General features: G+C 38.4%; 1 protein-coding gene across 1 annotated transcript in view; it reads left to right on the top strand.

The window, feature by feature from the left end:
• The window catches only part of EIF3H (eukaryotic translation initiation factor 3 subunit H), an 86840-nt gene extending 68634 nt beyond the window's left edge, over nt 1-18206 (top strand). The window contains exons 3-8 of the mRNA XM_064395182.1: nt 1081-1248; nt 2733-2832; nt 4211-4360; nt 12401-12521; nt 15792-15924; nt 17942-18206. Coding sequence (XP_064251252.1) covers nt 1081-1248; nt 2733-2832; nt 4211-4360; nt 12401-12521; nt 15792-15924; nt 17942-18039 — 770 coding nt within the window. The 3' untranslated portion in view covers nt 18040-18206. The remainder of the gene's footprint in view (nt 1-1080; nt 1249-2732; nt 2833-4210; nt 4361-12400; nt 12522-15791; nt 15925-17941) is intronic.
• The last annotated feature ends 5427 nt before the right edge of the window (nt 18207-23633 follow it).

Below are 23633 nucleotides of genomic sequence, written 5' to 3'. Positions count from 1 at the left end.
AATGAATATCATATTTGCATCAGTACAAGGAGAAGCCTTGAAAAAAATTACCAAAAATGAACACATGGGGTGTGTGTGTGTTATCTTTGTAATTTTTGCAGCTGCAGACAAAACTTAAGGATTGTGTAGTGTTGTTGAATTTGATTTCCTGTGAGTTGGCTCCTAATGTTGGTTCATCTGATAATCACAATGATTTCTCTTTCCTTAAATTTAACCAGCAGGCACAGTGTCTGTCTGTTTAAAAGGTCTGATCAGTGATAAAGTGTGTTGTTCTGTGTGATGGGATTATGTTAGATGTTCCTGAACAGAGCTCTCTTCCATGAAGGTGATTGTTTGAATGGAGTATTTAATAGAAATAGAATTTTTGTCTTGGTACAAGAAAACATTACAGCTGTTGGTGTAAAAACCTTACAAAAATATGTTCTCTACTATATGTTTAAGGTAACTTTCTGTATTTAGATATGTGTATGTTATAAACAATAATATGTACATGCATGCATCCTTTGCATTTATATACACCTAAAAAGAATAAACAGTGTTAAAAATTGGAAATAAAATGCAGTCAAAACTATCTGACAGCTATAGCTGGTTCCCCAAGCTCTGATACTGAAAATGTAGTTTCATGTTCTGAAAAAGACAGTTTATAATCTATTTCATGTATTCATTAAATAATTCTCCTTTTGATTCCACAAGTTGCCTAATTCCAGACAGTATTGCAACTTAAATCACAATAAGTCTTTGTTACTAAATGGTAAAATGTTACTGCTTAATGAAACCCAGTATCACATTTTTTTTTTATGAATGCAGAAGGTAATGCATACTGTAAATGACGTGTAACAGTTTGTTGATCACTTTAGCAATTAACTGCAGCTGAAAAGTCTGCTTACTCAGGCTGGTCTTACTCTCATTCTCTGAGGAAACTCTGGGTTTTAATGAAGACAGTCCAGTGAGTAAACAAATTTCTAGGCAGTTGCAAAAATGAAAATGAAATACAATTTACTCATTTAATATCAAGCTTTCTCTTTAAATAGTACTGATTGTGTAAGTTTACTTTTTTAACATGCTTTTTATGTAATCCAGTCCAATACCAGATGGAAATGATGCGAAGCCTGCGCCACGTAAACATTGATCATCTTCACGTTGGCTGGTACCAGTCCACATACTATGGCTCTTTTGTCACCCGTGCCCTCCTGGACTCCCAGTTCAGTTACCAGCATGCAATTGAGGAGTCTGTAGTTCTCATTTACGGTTAGTATGAGGTTTCCTTTATTACTCTTTTCCCCTCTTAATATTATTACTACTATTTTTGTATTCTGTCTTTTGCCTGTAAGAGTAGCCTGGCAGGCCTTTTCGAGTAAATACCAACCCTGTGTCTACAGCAGCCTCAGCAGCAGCTAAGTCTAGACAGGGTTTCCTTCTTTCTGTTTATTTTTCTTGCTATCAGAGCCCTGATGTGTACGTTTTGGAATGCTGGAGTAGCTGCTTCATTTTTATTCCTTCATCTCCCCTCCCTCGTGGAAGGGGCTGGTGGAACCCGACCAGATGTCTAACAAACCCCGCTTGCTAGCGTGTCTGGCTCTGTACGTGACTGACCAATCATCACACGAATTGCCAAGTTTTTTTAATACCTCTGACAGAAGCATACAAAACCTGGACTGTTTCTTAGCACAAAGATTTTTTTCTTTTCTGCCTATTTAATGGTGTTTCCTCAAGCTCTCCAGACCAGATGTTCTGTGCTGTATCAGAACCGTAGGCAATTTAACAGCTTTATAGCCTCCCCCTCCCCAAACACTCACAGTTTGCCATATCTGGCAGACTTGCATATAGTTTCCAGCTGAGAAGTAAATGTAACGTCCTGAGTATCTGTCAGAAAAAATACTAATGAATACGATCAATCTTATGAGCTGCCCCAAAATTGTTTCAGTATGTTAACAATTGGATTACAGTAAAGAACAAGTTGTTAAAGTATACTTATATTGGCTGGAAACATTGCATCATCAGACCTTGATGAATTTTCCACTTGTTTCAGTCTATTTTGGTTTTCATTTTATCACCGATTGCTAAAGGTTTTACTGTGTTAAGTTTCAGACAACATGAATGTTAACACAGCTTTTATTCTTGTGTTGGCATGCTTCAGCTGTTATCATGCTGCAAGTGTTAAGCTTCTTTGTCCAAGGAATGTAACAGTTTGTTTAGAAAATTTCCCCCTAAATGCAGCAGAGTATGTCAAGGCAAAAAGAATTTTTGTATATACCAGTTACATTGTCATGCACAAAGTGGCATGGGAGCTTGATCTGCATTAGCTTATTGCTACTCTGAAATTACTTTTTTTTAATATAAAATGTTGTTTAATGAATATTTTCATTTACTGCAGAATGACTGGAAGGAAGAATTTTTATTTAAATGAACTCACTCTTACATAAGTTCTGTGGACAGTTCATATAAAAAAAAGGAAATGTGAATTGGACCTTTAATGGGGAAATAATACAAGTAGAATGGATCTCCAAGTTAAGTTTGCTAATTGGCATCACTTTATATTATTGGTTGTATTTTACATAGCAGTGCAGTAGGACTGCCTCTGCTGTAGTGTCTTTTCTGTGTTTGTTGTGTTATTTTTTTTTTCACTAGGACTACTTAGTAATTTTCCTCCTGTTTATGTCATTCAGATATTTAAAAAGAAAAAGGCAGTCTGGGTTTGGTAATAATAAGCTTCCTTCCATTTTTAATAATAGATCCCATTAAGACTGCCCAAGGGTCTTTGTCACTGAAGGCATATAGGCTGACTCCCAAATTGATGGAAGTTTGCAAGGAAAAAGACTTCTCTCCAGAAGCGTAAGTAACTTCAAATGATGTTTTCTCCTAGGGTTTGCTGAATTATTGGGATGCAGAACGGTCCCTGGGATGATGGAATGCTGTATTTTAGCATCGCATGTAACAGTGTGTGCTGGGGAGAACAGACCTGTGTGAGCTGTGACAGGCGTGCAGTGGCACAGTGGCTGAGGAGTGTGGAAGGCTGGCTGGGCATTTCCAGAAGTGGGGACACCCAGGCTGGGTTTGGGGCTACTCAGAGGGTGTGCTGCAAGGACCGTGGGAGGGAGCAGAGCCAAAAACAGGAAAAAAAATGAATGGAGCGAGGGAAATAGCTAACCTGTCTTCAAGCTCTTTTTTCCCCCCAGAATTAAAATAGAACAGGTATACTGGAATAGCTGTTCCAGTGTATTTGTTCCAAATTAACTCCCCATGTGGACACCATCTTCTGGAGTAAAGTAGGATAATTACTCTTTTTCAAAAGATTAGCTACTTGTTACAGATGTAGGCCTTAGCATCCTTTGCCTCCAACTGCTTGGTGTTCAATAGCAAAAGCATAAACAGCTTGTTAAAATCACTTTGTTGAGGAAAAATGTATTCATTTCATTGCTTGGTGTCTTAAACTGTAATGATGAACAAACAATTCCGTAATCAGTCAAAAAAAGAGGGGGTGGAGGCAAAAAGCAAAAGTTTTTGTTCCAAAATCCAGTATGAATATAAACCAGTTAAGGCTCTATTTCCTTAGAAATTTCTAAATCATGCTTTTATATCTATATTTTATGAAAAATGTTACTGTCTGCTTTATTTACTTCATTATAAAGCAACAGCAATAGCTTTTTATGTGTATATTGTAAAAAAATACACACTGAAAATTTATGTTTTAATATTCACCACAGAATTGAGTTATTCCAAAACATACAATATTTTGTGAATCTACATGTTTGGTCAGTAAAAATTTTACTTACTCATCTAGTGGGAAAATAGTTCTTCATTTTAATAGTTATGATATTTAAAGGTATTTTAGCATCATGTGGTAACTAACTGTTTAGTTCTGCTCAAGAAATGCTGATGGCAGGAAAATCAGTAAAATATTTTGGAAGGGGCAGAGTTAATCCTCTCAGTACAGTCTCTTGCTGGAGGCTTTTTCACGTAGGTAATCTATTAACAAGCAAGGCAGCTGCTTGTCTTCTGAGAATTTTTCCTAGAGCAGCTTTTCCTAGTCTTCGTAAATGTGAGGTTTTGCCATGCAAATGCTTTCTTAACAAAACTTGGCTCTTGTTTAATTGTGGAACTATGAAAATCAAGAATTTTTACAAAACTTGTTTGTTGGAGCAACAATTCAACAAAGAGAATAAGAGAGATACCGTTTATATTAGTAATTATTCTGTAACTTTTTTCACAGCTTGAAAAAAGCCAATATTGCATATGAAAACATGTTTGAAGAAGTGCCTATTGTAATTAAGAATTCGTACCTGATCAATGTGATGTTGTGGGAACTGGAAAAGAAATCCGCAGTAGCCGATAGACATGAGTTGCTCAGTCTGGCTAGCAGGTAAGTACTTGTTACAATAATGGATGTACTTTTATTCGCTTTCCCAAACCACAGTTTAACACCTTGGGTGAAATCCCAGTCTCATTACAGACCATGGAAGCTTTGCCTTGACTTTTAATGGGGTTAACACTTTACCCTTCATGTTCTTTTTGCTGAAGGAAAAACTGCATGGTAAAACTGTAGCATTAGATTCAAGGACTAAATTCAGTCTCATCCTCATATTCTTGCAGTGTTTGAAATGTATAAATGTTTCAGAAGAGTGTGTTTTTTCAGGAAAATATAGGCACTCAGAAATTTCAGGCAAATAGTTCTATAAAAATAGGGTTTGTTAGCTATTTTGTTAGTAATTACATAAATTATTTTAATAAAAAAGAAATTGCATTTCTTCTACTTTGGTAGCAGGATGAATTTGAAAATAAAATAATAAAGGCTCTGATAAACTGGTAAAAATGCCACTGATTGTCATGACATACAGCATTCATGATGTTGGAAATTATTTTAAGAGTTTCTAAAATGATCTTCCCATAACTTTGTCTAGGAATAACGTTTTCTTCTTGTAGCACTTTGGTCTGAAAATCCACTTTTGATAACAAAGTAGGCTTGACTTATAGGCTTGACTTATAGCAGTATGATCAAAAATTGGGCAGTATTTAAATCTTAGACAACACAATACAGTTGGATTATTATTGGTCTGGCCAAAATAATGAGATACACAAAATAATGCAGTATCGTGTTACATGTAAAAGCTAGGTTGCATTCATTAAGAGGTTTTTGGGGTAAAACACTTCACTTTGGCATCAAGTTATTGTCTGCCAAGATTCTGATCCCAGTGGCCTTTTTTCGTTTTTTTGTCCTGCTCCCCTTCCCTCCCCCATCATGTAAGGCTCAAGTTAATGGGTATGTATTTCTAGTGGTCCCTGTGTTGCCTAAGTTGGCAGAAATTTTCCACTTTCTCTGCTTGAGCCTATGTGGATGTTCAGAGGGATCTGATAGCTTTTAGAGAAAGTGATCAAGAGAGAACGGATATAAGGTTGAACTCTTCTGGGGTATTTACAAATGCCACAAGTAATACTGAGTCAGTAATTCTGTCCAGTGAAGTTGTTACTTTGCACGTTGGGATTAATGAAGTGAGGAATTCTTGCTGAGATACTCAGTGTGCTTGACTCTGCAGGCGTTCTGTAAGTCATTTTCTTTCCATGGTCAAAGATCACAAAGCTTTTCCCATTTGAGGAGTGGGTGAGGACTGGATGTAGGAGATGACAATGGTTTGATTCCTTGTGAGCTCTGTCATTTTGTGGTGAAAATGAGGACCATGCTGAGGATACAGAAGGTTTCCAGGAGGCCTGGCAGCATTGCCCTCATTTGATTCTTTGGGTTTCCTCCTATATAAAGGGCTGGGATTGCATGGCACCCTGGATCTAGTAAGGGCTACTGCTCGTGGCACAGTACAATTCTGGAAATGGAAAGTAATTTAAACAGACCACAAATCACACCTTTAGTTCTTACGTAGTAACTGTTCTGTGCCACTGTCCTGACTCAAGATAAAAGATAAGAAATCTACAAATTACTTTCCCTTCTGGTGTTAAATGTCTGGTGCAAGAGAGGCTTTTGTGTTGGTCTTCATATCAGTAAAGGGAACAAGAAGTGAACAAGAGAAGTACCAGCTTGAAACTAAAAACAGACTTTCCTGGAGATTTTTGAAGCTCACCTGGTCTCTTTGAGGAACATAAGGTGCTTAGTTTGGTTTGAAGGAGAGAAAGTTTTGGGAATTACTCCATTGGGTTGTTTGGAGGTTTTTGTATGTGTCATTTGTTTAATATTTGATAGCTGCTTTTAGTTACCAGGCAGGTTACATTCAATGATATCTTAGTATAAAGCAGGTGGGAAATTAAAGCGTTTTGATGCTTGTTTATTCAAGGTTAGGTGACTTGTACTGCCTGCTGAAATATTTACCTAGTTTTTACTTGCATTCAGCTACCAAGGTTACTCTGTCAAAGTATATATTACCTGAAGTAGGGAGTTCAAACCTCCACTATTCTGGAGTTTTATTTTTACAGTTTCTTATTTTTGTCTTTCAGCAGTTTAGGCTAAAACATTTCAGATAACAACTTTTAATTTTTGGTGTGTATCTTCCTCACTTAACTTTGCTGTTGATGACAGTAACTTCAAAGCTACTTTTTGCATTTGGCCTTGTGTTTTGGTTTTTGTCTTAGTTTGTTTTGTTTGATTGTGGGGTGGTTTTTTGTTTTTGTTTGAGGTTTTGTTTGTTTTTATTTTTGTTTGGGTTTTTGTTGTTGTTTGATTTCTTTGGAGTCTAGGATCTGCTGGGCTTTTTGGGGGGCTTTTTCAGTTCCTTGGGAGCATCCCTAAACTTCTGTACTCTCTGAAGCAATGATTTTGGCAGTAAAATTATTTACCTGTAGTTCCTCTCTTCTGGAGAATTTGCTTCATCAAGATTTTCACATGTTCAGCCACCCACCTTGTCTGAGTTTAAAGCTCTACCTATTTGAGGCACTTTTCTTACACCTTAGACTCTTTCTCCATTTGAAGTATATTTGTGATAATTGTATATAATAATTTACGTTTTTGGACACAAAGTTGTGTTTCTCTTGTGAAATGTGAATTGACTCAAGTACTCTAGACAAAGAGGTTGAAGGCAGACTAGCACAGGGTTAGCAAGTAATAGCAAGTAAAGGCCTTTTACTCAAACAGTTATCCTGTTACTCTTAAGGACCAAAACGTCTTGAAGACCTTGGAGTGCTGCCAGTCTTTTGATAGAGACTCAAGAATTAAAATCCTGTCAGATAATGTTCCAGATCTGCAGGGAAATAATTACAACCAACTTTCTCATTCTCATCCATCTCTTCCTTATTCTATTGATGATCTAGTTTAAATTAAAAAAAGCTTTTTTGTGGTCTAGCTTCATAATAGGGTTGTTCTATAATATCTCAATTTGTCTCAAGCAATTTTTCTAATAGTGTGCGTCAGTGGAAGCAAACATGTGCTGAACATTTACTGCACTAACATCTACTTGGCAGTTATATTTTTCAAACATCAGATGCAGTATTTTTGCAGAAGTAACATAAGAAGGGTTGCTTTGCCTTTTAAAAATAATATTAACCTTTACACATTTCACTGCTTATTTAAAACGCTCAATGTGCTTAACGGATTATTAAGATAATTATGAAAATCTCTAATTTGCAGGTGGGGGAACCTGACACAGAGAGAGTAAATGTGTTGCCCAAAGGTACACATCAAAGTTAGAATAGAAAACAGAATGGAACTCAAGACTCTTGACTTACATATCTCATTCAAACAAAATCCTCTTAAACAGCACAGGTTGAACTCAGGCTCAAATGCTGAGATGTAAACAAGTTCTGCTAAGTGGTGGGAACGTACCTTATACACATTTTTAATCAAAAAGATGTGCTTTGCCCAGCAGTACTTCTCTAATCTACCCAAAGATGTTCCCACCAGGAGGAAAATTCTGTACAGGATGGCACCTTTCCCAAAAAACAGTGGCTGAGAGGGCGCCTCAATGGAGCTGATGGAAAGTGGAAAAAATGAGCAGCAGATACAGCATTTACCAACGCTTCCTCTTGCTGTACCTTGTTCTCATCTTCCTTAGCCATGGTAGAAGCAAAATAAATAAGTGAGGGGGTTCAATTATGGTAACTGTAGGCAAGTTTAGGGGGCTGTCTGTTTTGCACGTCTCCAGTTTGAGGATTGTTGTAGCCCAAAATTTGGTGCCCGGGTGCAGCACCGTGACTCGTGTCTCAGAGGAGCAGGGCCCGCGGGCTGTGCCAGCGGAGCCCGGGAGCTGCACCTAGCACAGGCAAAGCAGTGAGCAGCACATGGGCCCTGGGAGCCATGGGAATTGCTGCTTCTCTTTGAAGCTTGGCTGTCTGACTTGAAGCTTCATTTTGGGTGTTTTAGACCTTTAGCAAGTGTGTCTGGAGTCATTTTCTGATTAAAGATGCTGAAGTGAATGTGGGCTTCATGTGTACTTCCCAATTATGAATGCTACAGAAGCAGAGCCAGTTTGAGGTTCCAGTTCCAGCTGTTTGTCTTGTTTCTCCCCACTACCCCCATTTCATCTCTACATCCCTCCCACCCTCAAAGATTTTTATTTCCTCATCTGTTTCATAATATGGCTGTACAAATAGCTTTTGTGGTATAGTCTGATGGAAAAAGTCAGACTCCCACTCCTCCCTTCCAGCCTTCCCTTCTGCCTCCCCAAAGAAAATAGAAACCCCAACAGGGGGTGTTTTTTGCATTTACAGTAGACTGTTTCACTGAAAGAGTTTGAAGTGTGCCCACGCAAACAGCTGAATCCATACAGCTCAGAGTGCTGTAACCTGTGGGCAGAGAGGGAGAATCAGGGAGATGCTGATGGTGGAACCTCTTAAACTGCCTTTGCTGGCAACAGTGAACTGGACCTTTGCTCTCCTTACAGTACATCTGCAAAGGGAGGCTTTGGTGGTATGAGCACTCCCTTGGGAAGAGGAAGGCTTGTATTCAGGTCTCTTAGTCAGATTCTAAGAGGATGCCCTTGTGCAGTGAGTGATCTGTGAGTTTGGTTAATGTACCATTGTTGCTTTCTCCTTCTGTGGGCACTGGATTCCATCACTGCCAACTGCAGGTCTCACCAGCAGAAAGAACAAGACAGGAAAGACCATCAGTGTTATCTGCAGATTAGGCTACTGTGCTCACAGGCTTCTACTTTTCACCCTCAGAATTAATTGACCCTTGTATTTGATAACTGTTAAACAAGGAATCTGTTAAACAATGAATCTCATGTGTCAATGACCTGATCTTATATCTGCCCTTGTGGGTAAACAATTATATCCCATCACATATAAGGCTGTTACAGAAAAAATGCACAGCTCAAGCAACTGCTTTCCAAACTATAGTTTCTAGTGTGTTTTGTGATGTAAAAAGGCTTTGACAATTTCCCTTTGGCAGTTTGTATGCGTTAGTCATTTTGGGGCATTTTTGATTATGCTATCTAAGCTACATAAATAAGTCTCAAATTATAAATTTCCAGAAGTTTTGTGGGTCACTGATTACAGGTCCATGATTCTGGTAACAGTTGTGGTGAAGGAGTGTTCTCAGATTAGATTATTCTTCATTAGATGTGTAAGAATCCACATGGCTGGTACTTTTTATGATTTTTAAATTTTTTCCCCCTTTTCTTATATATATTTCTTTACAAAAAAAGAACATGGTCCCCATGTGAGAGGGGTGAATTTCTGATGAAAGCTGATACTTTTCTTCCACGAAGATTCACTGTACCAGAGGAGTGGTGGTCTCCTGGTGCTATCTTAAGGTGGAGCTGTCTTCTAGCTCAATTCAAGAGTGCCTTCAGGTCATCACCACTGTGTGATCTCAGACCTTATTTGTTTCAGATGAAACTAAACTGAAAAGAGGCTTTGGGAGGATAATTACTATGCCTCAGCCACTTGCAGATCACTGGACCATGTCAGAAGTAGTGATAAGAACCCCCCCAAACACATGTAGCATGGCCATTGGTTTCTCAACACCAGCTGTTTTGCTTTATAGGTCTGTTCCTGTTGGTCTGCATTACTCACTAATTTAAATGTAAACTCAATTTAATTGACTCTTTTGCTGAATCTGCTGACTGAAATGCAGCCATTGAAATAGCAGTTTCTTTATTACTGATCCCCAGAACAACAACAAATGCAAGTGCTGAGCTCCGCATTGTCTACACTTGACAGTCACAGAGCCCTGTAGGGAAGTGAGTCTAGATAAGGATGCAAGCAGCACTTATTGGCACCACTTAATATATATATAATTTTTTAAAAGCTTTTTAAAAATTGTATTCATGCATAGGGGGTATTTAGGTACCTGGCAGTGTGATCATTGAGATCTGCTGTTGGGAATGCACAATGTATGGAGGTGCCTAAAGCAGCCTTTGGGCAAATGAAGTGTATGATGAGTGTTATGGGCTGGAGCAATGGGATCTAATTCCAAAGTATCAGCAGAATAAACTTCAGCTGAATAAAGCTTGCTTAGAGATCATACATACACTTTTTTACAAACTGCTTCCTATTTGTCTTTCTGTTTTTTTAAGAGATGGAGCAAAAAAGGGTATCAGCCACATGAGAACTGAGGGAAAGGCTGGTTCTGTATTTGCAACATACTTATCACTTCATGTCTCAGTTCACATCTGTTTAAGTTATCTGTTTTTTGTTGCCCTGGCAATGAGAGCAAACACTGTGTTACTGCAACTTCTGACAATAACTCTCTGTTTCTGTGCTCTGTTGTACTCAGCTGGTCCCAAAGAGATTCATATAAAATCATTGTTTGTAACCAGCTATATTTCACATGGACACTATCTGTAAAATAATTATGTATTTCTGTTGTGCACATACCTTACAAAGCTATTAGTGTGTATGTATACAGGCATTTCTGATAATACCCAGTTCTGACACTAATTCCATACAGTATAAACTCTGTAAAAAACTGAAAACATGCACACTCCTGGCCATGGCAATATTCCACAGTTCTAAATATCATGTGCTTGAAATGTTCAACCGAAAAAAAAACCCCAAGAAGTTTAAAAATAATTATTATAGTGGCGCCTTTCTTGCTGCTGTGGAGCTGAAATCCTCCACACCATCTGCCTCTGTACACAAGTGCAATTTAACAATCTGGCTTATAAATAAATTGTGATCTGAAGTTCCTGATGCAGACCTTTGTTCAGGGAGCAGCTCAGTGAGTGAAACAGCTGTCCTTGCCCTCAGAGATAAGGGTGTCTCCAGCTCTGTTCTCTGCAGGTATTCCTAAGTGCATGATCAGCTCCTGTCTCCAGCTATGCGGTCTATGGATTCTGGAAATAATTTACACTTAGGGATGTGCACAGTGTTACATGTGTGGTTCTCTTTTGACTTTATGCCTATGTCTTCCAGTTAGAGTTTCTCCAGTCCATAGGCTGTAGGATGATAGGAAAGCATTGTGAAAGAAGAGAGAATCTCAGATAATATGGTGAAGCAGTGACTGAAGGGTGTGATCCTGACACTGAAGTGCACCAAACTTTAAATTGGAAAGAAACTTGTGATTATTAGTAGATTTCAGTTGAGGAAGAGAAAGATGAAGTTTAGCTTTTGAGTTGGTCTTCAGCCAAGTAGGACATCAGAGCCAACAATACAGCTTCTGATCAAAGGGATCAATAGAGAGCAGAAAGTGTCCTTCTTTTACTGCTCTGCCCTGTAAACACAATTTAGGAGGATGTCTCCATGGGCACCAACCTAAAAACTTCCAAAACTTTGACTTGGAAGGTATACCTTAAGTTGAATGTTCCTGCAAAATACTGAATCCATTGCTAAAAATGGTAACAATAAAAGTTGTTTAACAGACTGCATTTGTCTGGCCAAGGCAGTAGATCGCATAACTGGAACTGGACACGCCCAGCCTGCTGCTTCCATGTTGCCTATGGTATGGAATGTGGAGCTGGCTGGACAGGACACAGACTCCCTCTCAACAACTAGGATCAAACCATGTCTGCTGAACTTCCAGGCATGGTTAATGAGATGGAGTTCTGAAGAATATTTAACTGTTCTTACTCAGAATAATATTTAACAGAGGGATAATTGAAAATTTGTGCAAAACCAAATTCAGGTAGTGACTTTTTAAGCAATTTTGAAACCAAGCACTTTGAACACATCTCCTGGAATGTTGCTTGGGTTGCATGTCACAAAAACATCAGACTTTTTCTTTTATATGTATGACCTGCATCTCTAATAACTGCAAATTCATGCAAGGCATTGTTTTTTCATTAGTGGGAGGTTCCTGGAAAGACCAAAACACTTAAACTTGGTATTTGCAGTAAGGCAAAGATGCTAGAGGAGGATATACCATGTAAAGTATCAAATAAATGTATGAACAAAGATAATCAGGAAGTTTAAAATTTGCAAATGGTGCCATTATTGCAGAAATACTGGTCAAGAGACAGAAATGAATTTTTAATTTTAAATTTTTTTAGTAGTAAATCTTTCATGAATGTTTCTCCCATTTCAGTAATCATCTTGGGAAGAGCCTGCAGCTGCTGATGGACAGAGTGGATGAGATGAGCCAAGACATTGTTAAGTACAATACCTACCTGAGGAACGTAAGCAAGCAGCAGCAGCAGAAACATCAGGTTGGTAACATGGAGAAACTTAAATGAGAACATTTTTTTCCCCACAAAATACAGTTTGGGTTGTGTTATCCAAGACGGATGAATTGGGATCTCAGCAAGATCTTTCAAAAATACACTGTTAAGCAGTGTGGTGGGTTGACCCTGGCCACGTGCCAGATGCCTCAGAAAGCCAGTTTATCACTCCTCTCCTCAGATGGGCACGGGAGAAAAAACGTGGAAGTCTCATGGGTTGATCTAAGGGCAGGGAGAGATCACTCATCAATTACCATCTCAGGCAAAACAGGCTTGACTTAGGGTAATTAATTTAATTTATTACTGATCCAATCAGAGTAGGATGATGAGAAATGAACCCAAATCTTAAAACATCTTCCTTTCACCCATCCCTGCTTTTTGGGTTCAACTTCAGTCCCAACGTTCTCTCCTTCTTCCCCTCAGTAATGCAGGGGGCCAGGGAATGGGGGCTGTGGTCAGTTCATCCCATACATCTCTGCTGGTCCTTTCTCCTCAGCGAAGGTCCCCTCACATTCCTCCCCTGCTCCATGGGCTGCAAGGGCACATTCACCATGTTCTGCACCACAGGCTGCAGGGGAATCTCCCTCCTCCCTGACCTTGGTGTCTGCAGGGTTGTTTCTCTCACATACTCTCATTCCTCTCTCTTGGCTGGCATATTTCTCCTCTTTTCCCCCCACCTGAAATATTTTATCCCAGAGGTGCTGTCAGTGTCCCTGTTGGGCTTGGCCTTGGCCAGTGGTAGGTCCACCTCAGAGCCAGCTGCTGTTTGCCATATGGGACATGGGGGCAGCTTCTGTCAGCTTTTCACAGAATCCACCCTGTAGTCCTCCTGCTACCAAAATATTGACACACAAACCCAGTACAAGAAGATTTATAAAATGAATTAGTCAGTGGGCAATTACCAAATGAATTCACTTCTAGTGACACATGGTATGGATTTAGCTTTCTTTGCTATTTTACATGTTTATTGGGATAAACCAAAATAATTTATAAATACATCATAGACACAAGATTAAGAGATTCATTAAATGAAAGAGGTGAAACTACAAGTTTTGCTCCAAACCAAACTGTGTCTTAGTGCCATCACATGTAGTCATGCATCTAGAAATAAAGAAGTGTAGTCCAGTGGACTGTGAAGAAGTTGGACTGTTCTCTGATTGAAAAGGACACTTGAGTCATGTTTAGTATCAATAAATAGTGATGCTGATTGGGTGATGCTGACTTTCAATTCCTAGTGCCAAAGGGCCTCTTTAAAATCCAAAGCATTAGAGAATTAGAATTAAAATCCATTGATCAGAGAATCTTTGAGTATGAAGAGCAGCACTAGGTGACCCTGCTTGAGCAGAAGGGTTGGACAAGGTGACCTCCAGAGGTCCCTTCCAACTTTAACTATTCTGGCATTTGAAGACAGTATTACTTTCTTTCCTCTTGCTGCAGTGCTCTGTCTGACTGTAGGAGGATGGTGGCAAATTGGAAAAAAAAGCACTATGAGAATTATTTGAAAGCCTGGAGAGAAAATTTTGGTGAACAGAATTCACATAATGTGATAAGTTAACAAATTACTTGCTTACTCAAGAGATGCCTGCATGAAGAATAAATTTGAGCTCTTTTATCTAGCAGACAGAGATATGACAAGATTTAATATTGGCCAACTGAAAATGGGCCAGATCACTTTCAAGATTAAATGTTGCAGGTATTGCCACACACAGTAAGTGATAATTAAAAAGAGCACCTGTTGTTCATGTAAAAGAACTTCATCACTGACTGTTTTAAAATTGTTTTTTTTTTTCCACATAAGTAAAGTGCAGCTTGGACAGGGTATATTTTAGGGAAGCAGCATATGATCAGTGGTCTTTCCTGGCTATGGAATTCCCAAGGACATAGAAGCTTCATGCATGTTATCTTCAGAATTTTTCCCCATTATTGCCTAATTTGAATAGAAAAATGGCATCTACTTCAAAGGTTTTTGTTAACAACAAGGGGATGTATTTATTTTGAAAAGCAGAGCAAAGTAGGTTCCATGGTGTCTCACTTAATTTCTTTACTAACTATAGCTGCTTTAGTAGTGGCTCATTGCAGCATACTTAGTGGTTGTAACTTCAATTTCTAGAATGGAGCAATTGTGATTAAGAGCAAGCCATTTCAATAAAGAATAATAGGCAGACTGCTGAGAAGTGAATTGGGGTAATGCAAAGAAAGAAGAAACTGCATGCAATTCACATACAAATATGGGCATTTCAGATTTTATTTTTAACATTGTCCAAAAACATGTATTTGTCACTACTACTGGAAAAAAATTACTTCATTTGATTGTGCCACCAAGTAAGAACTGTTTTCAAACTCATTGGATCACAGATACATTTAAGTAAGCAAGAGAAAACACTCTGTACTCTTTGTCTCCTTAAAGACTTTTTTCTTGTGTTGAATGTGAGGACTTTGAAGACAAACTTTATAACTGAATCCTCACTGCCACATGCAGTATGAAATCTCACATAGTTTCTGAATTTATGAGCTTTGCAAGAACAAATGTTTATCTGATAGCTGCAGAAATGTTTGTCTCAATTTTTATAAAGTTTGAGTAATCTCTGTGGCAAAGAGAAGTATGGAAAACAAATGTTTTTTTAATATATATATATAGCAGAAAAACTTTTACAAGCTGCTATTCCAGCATATTAAGGGAGAAATGAACCATTGTGCTTGGTTTCAGCCACCACTTTGTTCTCAGTTTGGAGTTAATATTTTTTGGCTTAAAATATCTTATTTAATCAAGTTTGCTTCCCCTTTCACATTAATATTATTTTGACCTTTAACTTACATAAAATGGAGAATTTTTGGTTTGTGCAACCCTCTGAGGTGGTGGCTTCTCATACCTACGTATTCCACCCTTGCTTTTCTCTATTGTGTGGGGCAATAGAGGCTTTTCTCAACCATGCTGTATTCTTTCCATCAGATACAGTGTTTATCTCTGAAAAATTTTAGAAGCTAACCCCACTACTTCAGTATGATATGATTCTCCATTATTTCACTTTTTTAAGGTGCCACTGTGTGGGATGGGGTATGCCTTGTTGCCAGTGAATTGAAATAAACTGTGAACTGCATTATATCGTTTGTAGCCTGAATTGCATTAAAAATTGTAATTTTAAAACATACTTGCTTAAGGAAGTATGGTTGCTTGGTTTCTTGAAAACATCTGAAAAGAAATTTTTTTTTCAGCTTTGTAAGTCCTGCTGCATTTTGATTCTGTTGTTTTATTTTCAGTATCAGCAGAGACGTCAGCAAGAAAATATACAGCGTCAAAGCCGAGGAGAGCCCCCTCTTCCTGAGGAGGACATCAATAAGCTTTTTAAACCACCACAACCACCTCCAAGAATGGAGTCACTCCTTATTGCAGGTAATGTTTAGCAGTGCTTTCAAATTACTTCTTAACATAAGAATATCTGCTTGGGAAAAAGTATCCTGTGAAAGCATTTTAAGTTTTCATTACCTTTGCCATTATGGTATGATACTTTGGCTTGGTAGCATTCCACATCCTATCCTTGATATTGTAAGGGGAAGGAAGCTCCCCCGTGCTCCACGGGGAAGGCTTTCTCCATGAATGGGTGTAACTCCCCCCTTCACTCATGCCCCAGCCCCTCTCTCAGCTCCAGAAATCCAGGAGCTGTACAGACAAGGCTCAGGAATAAGCTCTTTGGGCTGGAACTTCTGATTCAGAGCAGTTGACAGCAGCCCCACGTTATTGATAATATTTCTAGGTTTGAACTGGTTGTTGCAGCAGCTGAGAAGGTTTTGTTTTTAATTTCAAATGGAGTGGAGATAATTTCTTTGTTTTGTATGGCCAGAGATTTAGGGAAACTATCCCCATATTCTTGCACTGCCAGGAGAGGAAAAATACAAATGGAAACAAAGCATAGATAGTTAGAGATACACCCCCCAATTTCTTCAGTTCACTGGTGGGCTGCAGGCATAGGCACTGTCAGTGCCTGTCCTGTGCCTCCTGAAAGGGTAAAAATACCTGGGACCTCACAGTGTCAACAGAGAGCAGGCAACCTGGGTGCCCTACTAAGTGAAATAAGTTTGGAAAATGTCATGAGAAAGCAAATTGTTTAACTATAGCAGGCTTTTTGGACCAGATACCTATCATTTTGTTTTGTACTGAGAGAAAATTCAAAATCTTGGTGATGTACTGTACATCAAAGACTGCTTTGACATTTAAAAAAAAAGTGGATTTGAATTACCTGAATTTTGAAGTGACCAAGAGATTATTTTTTTAATATTTAATAGTTTCACACTGATAATAAGTGCTGTGTTTAGAAGAAAGAATATTCTTGATTTATTACTCCTTACAGAGTCTTTTAGAAAACCCTGTTGTTTTTACAGTTTTTAGCAGTTACTGAAACCTAGCAGCATTAAAGTATTTAAATATTCAGCTCTAGCAGAGCTTATAAAGGCAACTGAAGAGTGTATATGTGTAGACGTGTGTTTTATGAAAGTGAAAGCTTAGGATGAATCACCCCTTATGAGAGAAGGGATTGAAAACTATTATACTTAAAGGAAAAGACAGTTTTCAGCCAAAGCACTTTCTTTGTTTGTTCTTTTACCATAGTCAGGGGAAGAATTGAAAGCATCCACTTCAACTTAGATGAAGTAGTTTGTGGATAAAGAATAAAACTTAGCTCTTTGTCTCTGAGGCACTGAAAAACTTTCAAATAGAGCTTTAAATCGAGACTTTATTTGCTTTCTAAACAGCCCTAATTTTGATTAAACTGGCTTCAGGTTTTGCTATTCGTAGCTAACAAGGGAAATAACTTGTAGCTGTAAGAGTACAAAAATGTTTTGATGGGCACGTTTGATTTGTAAAGCACTGACAAATCTTCATACCCTGATCATTTTTGAAATAAAGTGAAATGTTAGGTAAAAAAAAAAGGCTAGCAGAATGTCAGAGAGGAATGGCACAATTTTCAATGTGCTGCTGAAAAGTACTTATTGCAAATATTCTAATAGAGAAAGCATATGCATAAGAACAGAACTGAAATGCAGTCTAGCAGAATTTTAAGAGCAGCTAAATTGAAGAATTAATGTGATCGAACTTTCAGTTCAGTAGCAAGAATCTCATTCTTTCTATTGTGATATATATTTTCAGAAATAGTTTGTAGTATTGCTGGAAAATTAAGGCGTTTTTTGAACATACCAGTTTACCTGTTCTCCTAATTTAGTTTCTTCTTCTTCCCGAATATATTCGGGCATCCTGAAAATACAGAGTTCCTAAGTGTGGAGTAGTTGAGCAGAGTTAGTAGCTTCTCTATAAATCCTCAGTGCTTCACACACGTTTGGCTTTTGAAAAACTATGATCTGGGGTGTCTTTCTGAATTTCAAAACTGACAAGGGTTTATTCTTTTTTTTTTTGACAGGTCAAATTAATACCTACTGCCAGAATATTAAGGAGTTCAATGCACAGAACCTGGGCAAGCTTTTCATGGCTCAAGCTCTCCAGGATTACAACAACTGAAGAAACTTTGCTGAAGCCCTCAACAAGAAGTGTAATTTACAGCTTTACACTGTTCATGGTCATCTTGAAAATTTATTATATTGGGAGGAAAGTCTTGTAAAACAAAGTCAACTTGGTTTATGTAGAATTCTCTTATAATAGAAAAATAAAGGCACATTTTAATGATATTTTAGTATTTTCTTACTTGTTGGCCGAATTGAACTGGAATTTTCTGTGGTCACTCAGGTTTTATAAATGTTTGGCAGTTATTCATGTTTAGTCATAGCAAATAATACAGGTTTTATTTAACTTGGAGTCAGAAATAAAAACAAATATTACAAATGTTCACTATAACTGACTTAGAGAAGAAATTTAAGATTTCCCAGTTTTGGTTGAGAAGTTACAACTGCGATGTGCTAGACACTTGGGGCAGTTGCTCATTTTTATTTTAATCTGTTTGGATGGTCTGGTGCAATGGTCCTCCTGTATCACAAATGTTTCTTGGACTTCACATTCAGAACATACAAAACCAGTGGGATGTGGAGACAGGTCCCCACCATATTTTGTTGTGTTCCCATTTTCTCTTGCTGCCACCAACTGGGTTGAAATCAGAATCTGGAACCAAAAGCTGGAATGAAAACCAGTTAATGATTTGACTTGGAGATCTTAAGGTCTTTTTCAACCTAAGCAATTCTGTGCAGTCCAGTGATGCTACTGAATTGTTCATGACAGAAAGTCCAGAAGTAGGTGGAGCAGCCAGTGCAGTGTAAAAGAGCAGCATCTGCTGGAGCTTTGTCATGTGGATGAGTCTTTATTCCTGAACTTGGTCTACTTATCTTTTTAAAAAGAAAGTTAAAGATTTAGTACATGGCAATTCACACATGTTGCTGTCATGATTCCGTCTTTTTTTCCTTGAGTTCTTGCATGTCATTGTGTCTTGAATACCAAGAGCCTAAAATAGCTGAAGAAGTGTGGTTTGGTCTTTTAAAATCATATCCTCTAAATATGGACCTATCATGGAATATTTCAGCCTCTAAGGTGAATATTTTGGAAAGTCATAACTGTGTCAAACCTGGGGTTTAGACTAAGTACTTATTCTTTTCCAATCTAAACTATAGTGATTGCAATATTTATGTAGATATGCATGCAAATTTTGTTCAGCCCTCACATATCTGTCAAATCGCCAGGCTGATATTTTACTTTGGAAACCTTGGGCACCTTTTTTTGTGTTAGCTTTCATACAGTGAACTCTGAAATCAGAGATCACGGAAGCATCCTGCTACAGTGCCACATGATTGAGTTTCATGTCCTATACAAAAAATATTCAAACTGTGTTAAATTTTCTAGTTTTCTGTAGCACCAAAATAACCGCCAGGGAACAGAAGTAGGAGCAGATAATTAGGCTAAGATGAGATATTTGAGAGAGAAAAAACAATCTCCTGGATAACTGGGAATAGAAGACTGACTCTATGTGTATGGAAGGAAGCAGCAGTAACATTATACATACTAGGAGGTCTGCAAAGTTAGCAAAACAAATATTTGGAACAAGTTAAAAACAACCTGTGTGTTTTGAATTAGTTCTTTAGGATTGAGGATGTAATGGAGAAAGAAGGCAGTAATATTCTGTGCTGAAGCTTAACAAGCTCCGTGGATTTTATTTAGCCAGATTGAAAACCCGCTAGATGTCAATTAAAGTCCATTAAGAAATAAGGAAGATTTCAGTAGAGATTTGTAGCTTTTGAAAGTATAGACCTGTGTCTGAGAGGAAAACGAGATACAAAAGTAAGTGAGGTGTAAGAAGATTTTGGAGATGATTTAACTGTTCTGTTCTGAATTACACCTTGGTCTTCTGTCATGGTGGAAATAATCATAGGAAGCTTCTCTGGGAGGCAAGAGAGGTGGAGTCACTTGAATGTGTTGATCAATAAAAGAGAATCGACATCTGTGGAGATTGGAGATGAATAGGGATGGGCTGTGTCTTCATACTGGATTCAGTGTGGACTTTCCCCACTATCTATGTATTTCTATAGCTTTGCTTTTACTTGTTCTTTACCTGTTGTAAGTGAGCTCATTCACCACAACGTGTCCTTTCTGTTTCTGACTATTGTAGCACTACTGTTTTTTCTGTTTTCTTGTCTGTTCAGAAAGCCTTTTCTGTAGACTAGTGAATAGGTAGTGACATTGTGTCTTTGAGAAATGCATATAAATAAGTTAGAACTTCTTTTTGGTCAGCAAGCCATTGCAGAGGCAGGTATGGCCTCTGCCCTGTGGTTCCCTCCATTACATATTCCCAGGTAACACATGCACACAGGGGAAAGCCTGCCCTGTGGTTACTAGTTACACACATGGTCTGCATCAAGCTGTCATCTCCTGTCAGGCTCCTAACCATGCAGGTTTGTGTTGGGATAACTGGCTTGTAATCGATTTTTTATTTCTGCAGAACTGTAATCCTTGTAAGAGAAAGTGTTGCTATGGCATCCATCTCTAATTGGTGTGAATCTTACAGGCCCTTCAAGCTAGATGTGCAAGTCTTTCAAAAGTGACATCTGAAAGGAGAAGAAAGGGGACAATTATCTTAGTTTTGATGCTGGAGAAGAACAGCATTTCTTCTAGTTGTTTAACACTTAGGATCTTCACTAGCATAGCTGGTGAGATTTTGCTGTGAGATTTACTGCCTCTGTTCCACTGCTACTTGCGAAATGTCTAATTGTACTGATAATTGGAGCAAACGTGGATGTGAAGTGCTGTTTCCCCTAACCACAGCACTAGCTCAGGTCCCAGTGCCATGGCTGCCACTTACAGGTGCCCCTGTCCTAGCACCCTTGTCCTGTAGACAAAAAGGCTTTGCTGGTGAAGGGTGGGGTGGATGCAGCTTGGTGTTGCATAAAGGGGCAGAAATTCCATGCTCTGGTTGTTTGAGGTAGTCACAGCAATGGATGGTGCATGCTCCCACTCGGCTCAAGGCAAAGTGGAACAGGTTAATCTCAGCATTTCTAACAGTCTGAAATGTGTCTGGTTGGACCAGCACCCCAGTTATGCTCAGGAGGCCATAGGAAAAGGTGCTAAACTTTGGACTGTCTATTGGTTTAACTAAAAAAATAAATTCTTTAGATACAGTTAACTACCACAGCTGTTGTCACAATCTAGTCCTTAACATTAATATGTAAGGAAAATGAAACTAAATGGGAGAGCTTTTCTGTAACTGGGACATACTTGATGTGATCTTGTCTTGATATCATGATATGATGCACTGTTTCCATTCTCAGTTTGGTATTCTCAAAGTTGGACCAGACTCCATCTAAGCTGTAAAGCATTCTGCTGCTGACTGCCCACATGGAGGAAACGCAGGGTGCTCCCCACCTTCTGCCCAGGTTATCATGTCCTTTTTTCTTTTCAGCTCCACATGATATTCTCCCAAATATTTAAAGATTTAGGAGGCATAATTTCTACTCTTGTGTGTCCTGTTGGAGTCTGGACATGTATGCAGAGCTGACCAGCGTGGGTATAAGGAGCTGCCATGTAAGAATGGGTAGTGTTTGTGCAGATGTAAACACGTGCACAGAGGGGCAGAGTAGAGAAGGTCTGAGTGAGGTTTTGGTGCTAGCAAGGATGGTCAGTGGGATTGGCATTGGTAACCAATAACACTTGTAAAGAACATTTGACATCTTTGTGTTTTTGCTCTTTATACTTTGCAAATTTTTGCGCCCAAACATTCATCTTGTTGGTCTGTATTGCTCAGTTTTTTGCCTTCTGACAAATCTCTGATATGACGGATCACAGGTGACAATCTGAGGCATCTTTAAGAAGCAAGCACTATTTAATGGTTCTCACTTGGCAGCCAAAGGACGCCGAATGCTCTGTTGAGGCATCATTAGAAGCTGGTGGTGCAAATAATATCCCAGTCAAAATATGTGCAGTGTGTGCAGCAAGAGGAATTGAATTCCTGTCTGTAGAACTGCTTCTTATCCGCATTGACAGCCCTGGGGTGAGAGATACATCCCTCATGATTTTCCATGTCTGTGCATTTTTCCCCTTGAATTTTATACTGCCTTTTAATTTTCTTCAGATTTTGCCCACAGCTTGTTGATTTTTAAGCAAAACCAGCATGCTGCTCTAAAACCCATGCCTTCTGTCATTATATTTACTTTTCCATGAATTCTTCTGGAAAGCTTTGTCTGCAGTTGGAATGATGGTTTAAATTTTGTGTTCTTAACATTCCATTTATGCTGGAGCTTTGAGTTGCTCAGGTGTCATGTATGATCCCAAATTCAACTTTCTTATGCCCCTGCACTTCAGCTTCAGGGCCTTAAACCTTGGCACTGCTCAAGAGATGGTGGTGCTGCTGCTCTTTGGACTGGTCCAGAGGGACTTGTTCAGAAGCTGTTCATGTCAGCTTTACTACTGGAAGGAGGTTTATACAAAGTTGGGCTTGTGTTTTATTTTTGATCTTTTATTGACAGAACAGATTGCTGTTGACACAGCTCATCATATGCTTAGCAATAGTGAACTATGCAGAGCTGTGGAGGATGTCTAAAAACAACAGCTTTGCAAAAGGCTCCTTACTGAGAGAAAAGCAAAAGGCTCCTTAATAAAAGAAAAGTTAATGTCTTATTCAATTAAAGCAAACATTTATATGTGAGGAAAAATGGCCAGATCCATTTTACAATGATATTAAAAGGCATTAGACTGTCAGTAAAATAAACAAGGAAGAGTAGCAATGTATTCAGCCATCAGAAACATAGCTGAAGCCTTCCAAACTTCGTAAGATGAAAATAATATGTGTAACAAGGATTGCCATTCTAGTTTGAATGATCAACTTATTCAGTCTCTCTCTGTTACTGGGGGTGATGTTGCTTAAATGCCATACGTCAATCTTTTTTTTTTTTTTTTCCCTTCTGGATTTGACCAATACATATGTAGTTTTATATATGTCACGTTTTCATTACTCAGTGTGTGATTTCATCCCTTGTCTCTCAGTAAAACTTATGGAGAGCCATATCCCTCAGGTTGGAAAGTTGAAATCTGGTTGAAAGGTTCAGGGTCTCATAACTCATGCAGTGTTTGCTTGCTTGTGTATCCTGATGTTTGAAAACAAGGCACTTAAATAGGTTTTCTCTGTCACAGAACCAATTAAGTTGGGGGTTTTTTTGTTCCCAGATCTTTCACTTTGCTCCTTTAACATTAGCACATTTAATTATTAGCTCATAGATTGCATCTGAGGCAGAAAAACATATTATATAACTAGAACTCACCAGTTGCAATAGACTTGTCTTTTTCAAGATGTGGCAAAGAATGTGCTTGAAAGGGAAGTCCTGACTAATAATGACCAATTTATGTATTTTAGAAGTAGATCAAGGTTAGTTGTCTTGGAAGAGTTTTAACACGAGTTGTTTCTGTTTTGGACCAAATGTGTGATTTCCACAGATAGTTATTTATTTTTTCACTGGGGACAAAAAAAAAAGGCAAAAAAGGCATGAGCGTATTAATTGCTGTGCAGAGTCTGGCAAATCTGTTGTTACTGGCTATGAAGAAAATAGTTTCCAAAATGATTAGCAATTACAAATTCCAGTGATGTTAACAACTTCTTTACAGGGACTTTAAGGTCATATTAAAGT

This window comes from Passer domesticus, chromosome 1 (assembly GCF_036417665.1).
Source record: "Passer domesticus isolate bPasDom1 chromosome 1, bPasDom1.hap1, whole genome shotgun sequence".
NCBI lineage: Eukaryota > Metazoa > Chordata > Aves > Passeriformes > Passeridae > Passer > Passer domesticus.
This window is presented reverse-complemented; position numbering and strand designations above follow the sequence as displayed.